General features: G+C 37.9%; 1 protein-coding gene across 1 annotated transcript in view; it reads right to left on the bottom strand.

The window, feature by feature from the left end:
- Window positions 1-584: 584 nt before the first annotated feature.
- RBPJ (recombination signal binding protein for immunoglobulin kappa J region) overlaps window positions 585-11,726 on the bottom strand; it is a 112,989-nt gene continuing 101,847 nt past the window's right edge. Inside the window, exons 8-11 of the mRNA XM_068975724.1 lie at window positions 7,001-7,141; window positions 5,558-5,713; window positions 5,095-5,198; window positions 585-4,920 (exon numbers count right to left, since the gene is read on the bottom strand). Of these exons, the coding sequence (XP_068831825.1) occupies window positions 4,605-4,920; window positions 5,095-5,198; window positions 5,558-5,713; window positions 7,001-7,141 (717 nt within the window). The 3' untranslated portion in view covers window positions 585-4,604. The remainder of the gene's footprint in view (window positions 4,921-5,094; window positions 5,199-5,557; window positions 5,714-7,000; window positions 7,142-11,726) is intronic.

Raw genomic sequence — 11,726 nt, 5'->3', positions numbered from 1 at the left:
AATGGCAACCCACTCCAGTATTCTTGCCCAGAAAATCCCATGACAGAGAAGACTACAGGCCATGGGGTCGTAAGAGTTGGCCACGACTTAGCAACTAAACCACCATTAAACAAAGTATGCTTTCTCTGAAAGCACACTCAAGAGCCCCCAACAAAAAGCACAAACCATTCTATGTTCTTTCATACACCAGGCCCAAATGATAACCTCATACTGGAAAAGCAAGCTGTCATTAAATAATGCTTTCCAATCATGTTGAGATTAGTTCAAAATGTTCCTGAATTAGGAGACAACTCAAGTTGTCCGAAGTCCATTTCCCCATTTACAAGGATTAAAAAAAACCCTCTCAAAAAAAACCCTTTCTTTTTAAAGCACTATCTAGTTAAAAATGCAAAAAAGAAAAATAAAATCAGTATAGTTATTACTTTGATGTGATGAAGCTTAGACAGCAAGGTAAAACTAACAAACTTTAAGTATTCTGAAATCAATGATGATAACGCAGGTATCAGGCACGTCCAACAGAACACTTTTACAATGGTTTACATTTCCTTTTTATTTATTTCTTGAAACTGCCCGTATTGCAGGTTTCTCATGGATGAAATATGGAACTGAGCAGATTCTTTTTTCTACAAAATTATGGTATAAACTTGCTCAATCTTCTATCTTATTGCTAATAAACCTTACAGGCGCACAGTTTGTAAAATAAACCCCTTAAGGACTGAATGCATAGAGCATGCTGCAAGGTAAAGAAATAAGCTAAAAATGAGCATATAAACCTACATCTGGACCAACACAGTACTGAATGCTGGCAAACATTTATCACAACACAGGGAAAAATTAATAAAAGGAAATACAGTTCAGTCCTGAAAGGGTTAAATAGAAACCCTAATATATTATTGTTTCTAACCATCCATCCCACGTTACAGTGCTTGAAAACAAAGTCAAAAGTCTGGCACAGAAAATTACACACATTTGTTCAGTATTCATCAGAAACACAGCTGCTTTTGAAATCAAAAGTAAGTAACTTAGTTAATAATTGAATAACATTTTGATTCAAAAAAGAACCCCCCCACCCCTACCCCCTACATGGATTATCTGATTAAACATGAATAGTTTAGTTCTTAAAAACTGTTGACAATTTCCTGTAGGGCACAGACAGTACTAGTTTCATTAAAAAAAATAATAATAACCAGTTAAGATTGCAAATAAGTCTGTGCAGTAAGAGTGACAAATATTTTACCAGTTAATACGCACATATGGATATCTTTACTTGTCGTGGTTTAAGAAAAGTCAGCAGCAGATTATACTAGTGTTCAACTCTGAAACCATTCAAAATAAAAAGGGCATTTTATATTTATAGCTTTTTGTTTGCCTTCTCAATCTAGGTAATCAATTAAAACAATATATTAGATAAGAGACAGCTTCTACGCATATTTTCAGAAACTGCATAGAATCATAAAAGCATAGGATATACTTCTAATACATGACTTTAAAAAAAAAACAACTTGAACATACTATACTTTAACTGAAGTGGTTACCATTCCGAGAGCCTTTATGAGGGAAACTGATCAGCATCTCTAATAATGCCACAATTGGAGGAAGGGCCACGTTCTACAATACTATAACTGGAGGACGAGGCTCCTGTAAATTATACACTGAAAAAAATTCACAAAAATTTTTTTAAGCAGCTGACAAAAGAACTACTGATAAACAATGAGCCATAATAGACAAATCATTTCAGTTTGTGGTATGTAGAATGGCATAAAGCAGTGGCAGGGGGTGGGGGTGGGGGCCTGTAGGAGTATACTCTTAAATATACTCTTAAAAAAAGAACCAACAATGAAAAGGGTTTACAGTCCAATATTTCAATTATCTTATTAAAATAAACAGAGCCAAAATTAGACATAAACAGTAAAAAAGCAAAAGTTCATTTTAATAAAGTTATAAACTTGAAAAAAAATATTTTGAGTTGCAATGCTGGGTAGGAATAGTTTGTGCTTCAAAAGCATCTTATTTGTTATCAGTTAATTTAATATAAATTGGTAACTAAATAACAAACTTGGGAAGTGGAGGAAACCTGTGGCCCATTTCAGCAGCACTGAAAACATTTCTGCGCTCTGAACAAAAAGCACTGTGTGAAGGCTACTTCCAGACTCAACAGAGAGCAGAATAAATACTACTCAGAAATAAGCAAGTTTGCAAGAAAAAGCCAGTAAACAGTTAAAACAAAGAAAGATAAGGCCACAAAGAATTCTGCCCTTGGTCACTGAAACAGATTTAAAGTATGAGGCAGGATTAGCTTACAAGAGAAGCTAGTGACGGGAGCAGACTTAAAGAGAGAAAGGCTATATATAGCATAATGCAGCCTGTAGTAATTAAAAAGGCTTGCAGTAAAGAAAAGACCACAATAACTTTAACTACGTGTTTTACAAATGACTTTGCCCTTGAAAACTGAGGAAAAAGCGATTTCAAGATGTTAGGAACTATATTTACAATGGCATAGTCTGAGCAAAAGAATGAGTAATGAAGATTTATCAAAGCTGTGGGGTGGGAATGGGGGGAAGCTACTAATGATGATGTTTTAAAAAGCCGACGGGTGGAAACTTTTCAAAATAGCCCAGGACACCAAAAAGACGATTTCTGTACGGAAAGATATGCAGGAAGTTACAGTTTTGCATCCTTAAGGTACTTGTGGCTTCTGTTTTATGGGACAGTAAAAGCTTACCACAATCTAGAGGTAGTTTTTACTCGAAGAAAGATGATTGTATTACTAGACCATGTCCTGTAACATTACACACAGAGATCCTGTACTAAATGTAGCCCAATGAGTCTGCCGCAATTTCTAAGAAACCAAACAAAGATATAACCAGAGTGTAGGAACAAAACCAATGTAAGAGAGGTGAGTCCAGCACAGATAGGCAGCACACGACCCGGAATGCAATCAAACCTTAAATGGAGAAGAAATGCTTTCTGAGTAGGTGACATTTGTGAAGACACTCAGTGTTGGGGAAGAGAAGACAAAAAAAGGGAGAGAAATGGGAAGATAAATTACATTTGCATTTTTATAATCTTACAACTATCCATTTCTAAAGTATTGTCTTCCAGCTATTTTAGTTGGTCATCTAGTAAAAGCATCCTGTTTCAAGGTTACAGTGATGTTTTGACCTAGGCTACCCTCCCACCAAAGAAAAAGTAAATAAAACCTTGCTTTTGCTGAGATTTTTCCTCATTATACAATAAGGGCACCATCTACCAACTGGTAGCAAATACTTAGCATGATACTTTTTTGTTATCATATGCCAACAAGGCAGAAAAACACCCTGCTGAACGAAATCACTGGGAATATTCCAAGTTCAAAATAAAATGTTTAACTTACACATAATACAAGTTATGTACAAGATAAGGAGGGGGAGGAAACCTGAACAAATGTTGACTGAGTAGATACATTTCTGCACAGGAAAAAGGGAGGGAACACTGTAAAAACCAACATGTTCCATGCCATTAACTCATTAATGACTAAATGGCCACATTTAATTTCAGGTAAATGTTAGAACCTCTTAGATTACCACTATAAATACATTAAAAAAAAAAAGCAACACAGAAATAACTATCAACGGTATTTGAGAATAGAGACTAAGTACATTGAATGTATTGCAGGCAAGGCAGAGGCATTTTTTTTTTAAAGCTTTTGCACAGACTTCATATCTTAAAAGAAATATGAATGCAGGCCTTTACAAGATTTGACTTGCTGAAATCAAAACACCTTCCATTCAAGAAAAGTCATAAGACTTCAGCTTTTAGAAAAATAATAAAAGAACAGTTCCAGCCTTGGACCAGAAAGACCTGGAAGAATATGGTAATTAGATTAAACAACCATGGTCAGGCTTGGAACCTGAATGTACTTAAGAGCAAAAGCTCAAAGTGGGTGGGGAGGAGAACAACCTATTTGGTAACAAAGGTGTATTATATATGTGATATAAAAAAGGTATGGTGAAAATGTACCTTTTACTAAAGCTTATACAAGTTCCTTGGTCCATAAAAACTATGTTAGATTTTTGTCTTCTAGTTTGATTAACTTTTTTTTTGAGGACTTCCCTGGTGGCTCAGACGGTAAAGCGTCTGTCTACAATGCAGGAGACCCGGGTTTGATCCCTGGGTCGGGAAGATCCCCTGGAGAAGGAAATGGCAATCCACTCCAGTTCTATTGCCTGGAAAATCCCATGGACAGAGGAGCCTGGTAGGCTACAGTCCATGGGGTCGCAAAGAGTCGGACACGACTAAGCGACTTCACTTTGATTAACTTTTACTCCAGCCACATCTCTATTTCTCGCCCATTTAAACAAAATCAAACAAAAACCAACCAAACAAAAATAACAGCTGAAAAAAACTGATTTCCAGAAGTTTGCACAAGTTTTTTTTTGTTGTTTGTTTGTTTTGTTTTACTGTGGCTTCTGCACTTCAAATCAGCACTTGCAGGTAATGGGGTTTTTGAATAGTATAACCTGGTATGAAAAGCTTTCCCAAGAAACCACAAAAGATTGTTCATTTTTTTCTGTCAACATTTTGCCGCACTCAAGTCAGTGTAAGTCCTAGCAAAAAGACGGTAGTTAGGACACAACTGTTGCTGTAGATGATGTGACATTGGTTGAATTTGTGCTGACGTTTGTGTAACTTCCCTCGCTGTTTGTGTTTGATTCATTAGGGGGCACTTGGCTTGAGTTGGCTCGAAGGATTGCTCCCGCTGCACTGCAATGTGGCCGTGGCCCTGGTTCTGGGGTATAGGTAAAGGTAAGGCTGGTGGAATAAATGATTCCATCATTACGGACCAAAGTTACTGGAACCTGGACTGGCTGCCGGACCCATCTCCAGCCTTCTCGGAATGCAGAAATGTCTGGGACAACACAGAGCATACTCTCTCCACATCTGAGGAGGAAACAGAAATCACTTAAAAGCATGGCAAATTTTATAACTGAAACTTAAAAACAAGGTTGCTTAATACAGGACAATTAACCTCTTAATACAGGACTCTTGGGAAAGAGTCTCACATACCCACCCCCATCAAAAACTCTTGATGATGTAAAAAATTGTATTAAGTACCTGTACATAGTTTCAGCTTCTACATCCCCAAACCACACTCGTAAATTTGGAGTGAAATTCTGTCCTGTAAGTTCAAGCATTGCTACGTCCCCACCGCCATTCAACTGCAATTCACAGAAAATCAAAACAACATTGAGGAAACCTTTCATTTTTCATTAAAGTATACAGATGAGTTTTTCATTCAACTATCATGTGCAAAATAAAAAGATAATTAAAATACTTCCTTTAAATAACATGATATAAAGACTAAGTAAACTAAAACTCTTGATATACAAGCTGATTTACATTTAAATTTTCTAGCTAAAATTATGTGTGTTCCTCTGATTTTCTTCTTCCTCACTGTGTAAAAAACCCTCCAAATCACAGGATTTGAAGAAAAATCAAATTTATTGTGAAGTAAAATTACGCCACGTCATAGCTGAACAGTTGCAAAAAGCTGAAGTCAACTTGTAAGAGGTCTCACCTGAAGACTTTCTACGACAGGCACAGGTGTGACTGGGGCAAGGACAGGGCCCATTCCCTCATAAAATGTATACTCTGCCTTATCCGTACTAATGATTGTCCAGGAAGCTCCATCATTTATCATCTCTTTATTTGGTTCTTTTGGGCATGGAGTGGCCTTAGAAAAAAAAGAACGGTTATAAATGATATACACTGTGGTATTATAAGACAATTTTAACAAAGTAACACTCATGAAGAGAATTTAGTACAAATTTACAAACTTCCCAGGCACCATACTTTTCCAACTCCTAGTTAAAAATAGAATATTACTATGGAAACCTCACGTAAGGCTAGTTTTCTTTTAATATAAACTATTTTGTGACATACTAAAAATTAATAATACCTTTCAGAATAACCATTTAAGTAAAATTACAGCAGTACCTGTATAATTATTTTAATAAAAGATCAGTATATGTGATATAATTAGCTACTTAAAATGCTTCAGAGATCCCTAAGAGAGAGGGGGGCTTCCCTGGTGGCTCAATGGTGTAGAATCCACCTGCCAATGCAGGAGACGTGGTTGAATCCCTGGGCTTGGAAGATCCCCTGGAGAAGGAAATGGCAACCCACTCCAGTATTCTTGCCTGGGAAATGTCATGGACAGAAGAGCCTGGCAGGCTATGCCCCAGGGGGTCACAAAGAGTAGAAAACGGCTGAGTGACTAAATGACAACAACAAAAGAGAGAGAGAATGGAAGTTCCCTCCTACCTACAGAACTATAGAAACTTCTGTACTTTCAGCAGGAAGGAACCAAGATCTGAACGGCAATCCCCTATCCTACCTCGAAACACCTAGGCCAGACCATCAGTGCTGGGCTGAGGAGACCAGCTGTGTGTGGCCATCTCGCTGGAAAAAGTCTCCAGATGTCCACAAATGAGTCTCATGTGGAAGTGTAACTATTCTATTAAATCATTTGTTCATGTCATAAATGTCCTCATAAAGGTCTTGTGAGTCAATATAGTTAAAAATTAGATTTTGACTAATTAGCTTCTAACATGTCATCATTACTACCTTAGAAGACCCCAATATAAATCTGATGAGAATTATGAACCCTCCTCCAAAATGTGCACCACTATATACAGTGTTGTCCGCACACATTTCAGGAGACTCTCTCAACACCCAACATCTACTTTTGGATAATCTGAAGAACTTTTCATCCCTCAGAATTAGATGTAAACGGCTTCTCTTAGAACATTCTCATAGTTTTGAGTTCTATGAGGCAGAACGACTACCATGTCTGAAGAACATGTGGGCTAAGGACCCTTGAAATCGGGATAAATACCTGAACACAGATTCATGTATTTGTATACTATTAACATTTTTAAAATGAAAGTTTCATGTTTCTGAATCCTGCTAACCTAACAGTTTGCACATTTTAGATTTTACCAGCAATTTATAAACATACCTGAAACTGGATTATTCTTTCTTGAGAAAGGCACAAGTACATTCTTTCTGTATCCTTCAGGTAAAATGCACATTTGTGGAGCTGTGACACAGGATCATCGGCATCCAGTAACGCGGTCTGCTTATCAACCTTCCTAATTATCTGCATTTCAACAATTACAAAAGGAAAGGTCACCACAAATGGAGAGTCTTCCTTTCCTACACTGTTAACAGAGTCCATGGCAAGAATCTGCCATGAAATAATATATCACAGATACCTGTCACGTATCTTCATACACAACAGCATTTACAAACAATAAAGTTAGGCATAAAAATACTTTTAAATTGCAAGCATGTTAAGAATGCGGAGATGTTGCCTTCTCCCACCAACTCCTAAAAACAATAGGGCAGGCAGGCACTTGCTTTCTAAATCTGTGCTTTTCAAACTTTGACATCCGTACAAATCATATGGGGTTCCTGTTAAACATACATCTGTTCTGAGCCTGCAAATCATAGAGAGGGCCTGATATTTTGCACTTCTGGCTAATTTCCAGCTGATGTTCATCCTGCTGGTCTATGAACTGTATTTTGAGTAGCAAGTTCAGATGGCCTCTCCAATAACACACAATGACAAATATTCTAACATCAAAGGGAAAATTATCTCTAAAGGTCACTATGGGTATGCTACTTAGTACCTAAGTCCATTATCACACTTACATGCTGTTGCTTTGTTTTAACATAAAATAGGCATCATTCTGCAGGTTAGGAAACAGGCTCAGAGGTCAGGTTAAGCTCTTCAAATTCACCCAGTCAGTAGCTGAAGAACCAAAGTATGATTCCAAGGCTGGCTGCCTGCCCAGCTTGAACTCTTTCCATTATATAGTATGACCTTACACTACAAATATTCCACAAAACACACAGGATATCTGAAAGATAATACTATTCAAACCTTCAGTGTTACTTATCACACGGAAGGTAATCACTAAGTGTTTGAGGACTGTGAAGATTACTCTCAACAGCATACAAACATGTTGGAACTACTTCTCATCTTTAAATCAGAAATAAAGAAACCCCTTCCTTGGGACTTCCCTGGTGGTCTAGTGGTTAAGATTCCATGCTCCCAAAGCAGGAGGCATGGGTTCTATCCCTGGTTGGGGAGCTAAGATCCTGCATACCAAGTGGTGCGGCAAGTCAATAAACAGTCTCCAGTCACTGACATTAAAAAAAAGAAGAAACCCCTTCCATGACTACATGTCCTTCCCTCTCACCACCCCATTTCTCTGTTCCCCTTTATACCAAAACTCCTCTTCCTCACCATCTCATCTCGTGAAATCTCTCCAACTTTGTGTTTCAAAATTGCTCTTGGTGAGGTCCTTAAGGACGTCAAGACAGATGAATCCCATGAGCACTTCTCTGTCCTCACCTTAGCGTCCTCAGAAGCATCTGACCCCCTCACTCTTCCTTCAGAAATACGCCTGCTCTACCTGCCTTCAGTGCTCCAGGGCTGAGTCCCCAGATCTCTTTCCCTCTCCCTATACTCTACAGACTTTCTATTCTCTTTAGAGGTCAGTAGTGGCAGTGTTAGTCGCTCAGTCGTGTCCGACTCTTTGCGACCCCATGGACTGTGGCCCGCCACGCTCCTCTGCCCATGGGATTCTCCAGGCAAGAATACTGGAGTAGACTGCCCTTCCCTTCTCCAGAGGATCTTTCCGACCCAGGGATCAAACCTGAGTCTCCTTCACTGCAGGCAGATTCTTTACCGTCTAAGCTTTAGAGGCTGGCAATTCCTAAATTTTTCTCCAGTCATAGCCTTTCTCAAGCACTCAACTTGTATATTTAACTACCTATTCAACAGTTCCACTTAAAATGTCTATTAATAGCCATCTCAATCAAAAATATAATTTTTTTATTTCTTCCTAAGCTCAATAAATGACACCATGTTCACTCAATCCTTAAACCGTGGAGTCATCTTTGACTCCCTACTTCCTCTTACATGCCATCTCTCAACAAATTCTGTTTGGTCTACTTTCAAATAAATCAGCCACCTTTCATCCCCTCACCAGTCCCATCTTGGTTTAAGGTATCATCATCAGCTTCTTGCCTGAATTATGACATAAGCCAAGTCATCTTTCTCTTTGCTTCCACCGCTGTATCTCCCTGTGCTCTTACTCACAGAGCAGCCAGAATTATTCTTCCAGACATAAACCAGCCACCATTCTCTGTGAGAGCCTCCAGTGGCCTCCTACTGTACATAGGTAACAGAAAGTTTTACCCGAGACAGAGAGGGGGATTTGACCAGATGCTGCCCATGGCCTCTTTGTAGCATCATCTCCTGGCACCTGCCCTCTCCACTCCTCCCTGAGCTCTAGCTACCATGGCTTCCTTGCTAGTCCTCACACATTTCTGTCCTTAGTTCTTTCTGCTCTCATTCTGTCAGCCTGAAACGCTCCACACCCAGTTTCTGTTTCCCAACTTCATTGTGGTCTGTGTTCAAATAGCCCCACTTCATAAAGACTTCTCTGACCACTGTTAGCTCTCCCATTTCCCTACGCATTTATCCTGTTTTAATTTGTCTTGCCACTTGTATTAACCTTTAAATACATTATACAGACATCTCTTTAGCTTTTTTTGTCTACCGTCCTACCAAAACATAAGCTCCAAGAGGAAAGGAAGTCTACCTTGTTCACCAATGTGTCTCCAGCATCTAGACAGTGACTGGCCCGTGGAAGGTTCAGGGCTTTTGTAGAATGCATATATACATGTAGAACTATAATACTTTGCTCCACAATGGACATTCTTAATAACTGACAGAATTTTGAAGGGTTAAATGAATTGATATTTGTAAAAGTGCTCAGAACAGTGCTATAAATATTATGGGTTTCTATTGGGTTTTTATTACTTGATTCACACACCTAATTTATATTCCATGATCATTTTTTTTCACCTAAGCCACAACTATTAAAAATCCTGATCTTTAAAGTCAGCATTCTTCACATTTACATATTTATGGCTCTGCAGTTTATCTGAATATTTGTCACTCTTACTTATATCACCATTAATTTTCAAGTTTAAACGGAGACAGTACACTTTTAGCAATTATATTTTCTAATATATTCTGTGAGACTAATTAATAAACTTAAGTAAAATGTTTCCATTCCACTCTAGCCTTAAAGCTGTATTTAAGTTTAACAATGCTTGAATTTTAGAGAAATAGTGAATTCTGAATGAGGTAAGCCTCAAACTTCCTGTAAGTCTACCACACTCATTTATGACTTCACCACATAAGAATCAAGATCTGCCTCTAACAGCTTTATTCCTGTAATCTACTATTTCTCCACTGCTTAATAATAATGAGCATATTGAGAACATGGGTCATGTTTGGTTCAATTTTATTTCTCACAATAGCTCTCTGGACAGAGACACTGCTGAGTGACCTGGTCTCACCAATAAACAAACCAAAGATGACCCCTACTGTTTGGTATCAAAAACTTGCTGTGATAATTTCTAATTATTAAGAAGAGGAAAGAAATCTGAGAAGCCAGGTAGTGTGAATGTTATAATAAGCTATGTGTAATGAGAAAGTGATGAATTCTAACACCAGGAGTTACTCCAACCAGCTCTCTCTCCTCTATGCTGGCTCTGTAGGTCACTGGTACAGTGTTTACTATACTTCTTAGGTAACTGGGATGCAGCCCTTAATGACAGAAAACACCTTATTCATACTCTTAACACTATACCTTGTAAATACCCAGGCTAAATTTATGCTCATTAGTTTATCTAAAAGATGTTAGATGTCTCCAATTTCTGGGGTATCTGACAGACTTGAGAACATGAGAACATGAGACCTTCAAGCAAGGTAGACTGGTACTTTACATGAAACTAAGTGAAAAGACCATTTTTACATTTGAGTCAGTCTTTTCAGGTGCTAACTGGTGTTTTTTATTAGTTGGCTACATAGATTGTGCCTGTTCCCAAAGTAATCAAACCAGGATTTCTCACTAAGACCTTCATCCCATTGAAATTGGTCTTGGGGGGACAGTGTTCATCAAGCAAGGATCTCTAATAAGACTAATATTCTAGGACACACATAAAACACAAACTTTAGATATTAAGGCAGTGTTATCCTTCTTAAAAGCATATGAAAACTATAGAATGCTTCCTCTGAAAAACATGTTTTCATTGAAAATTGTATGTAAGTGGATGAAAAGGAAGTAGTGTAGACCATATAAAGCCTAGCTATGATTCTGATGCCTAGCTATGAAACTAATGCCTCAGTCACATGATCTCTAGAAAGAAGTCTTTACTGTTAACAGTGCTAACGATGGTACTGCAACTTTTCCTAAGGCATTCTCTGGATCATGTTTTTTTATTGCAACAGTTTTATAATGAGAGCCACACAGTTTTGAATGTAAAAATATTCAATTAACGATGACTTTCAAGCAAGGTAGACTGGTACTTTATATGAAACTAAGTGAAAAGACCATTTTTACATTTGAGTCAGTCTTTTCAGTGGCCTATATATAAGTTGTTGCTGGTCAGAGACATAAGCCTCTGAATTGTGCCTCCAAGTACAAGCATTTAATGCCAAAGCAAATAAACATTACTCTTGGAATATAGTGACACAGAATAAATAAGAAGAGAACTTTAGTAAAATTTATTCAGTCTGTTTTTTGGTTTGTGTCTTCCTAATTTATGCACCCTTCTTTCCCTACCTTTCTCCCTTTTATAATCTTAGGTTCAAGTTTTGT

Source organism: Capricornis sumatraensis, chromosome 7 (genome assembly GCF_032405125.1).
Source record: "Capricornis sumatraensis isolate serow.1 chromosome 7, serow.2, whole genome shotgun sequence".
In the NCBI taxonomy this organism is placed as follows: Eukaryota; Metazoa; Chordata; class Mammalia; order Artiodactyla; family Bovidae; genus Capricornis; species Capricornis sumatraensis.
This window is presented reverse-complemented; position numbering and strand designations above follow the sequence as displayed.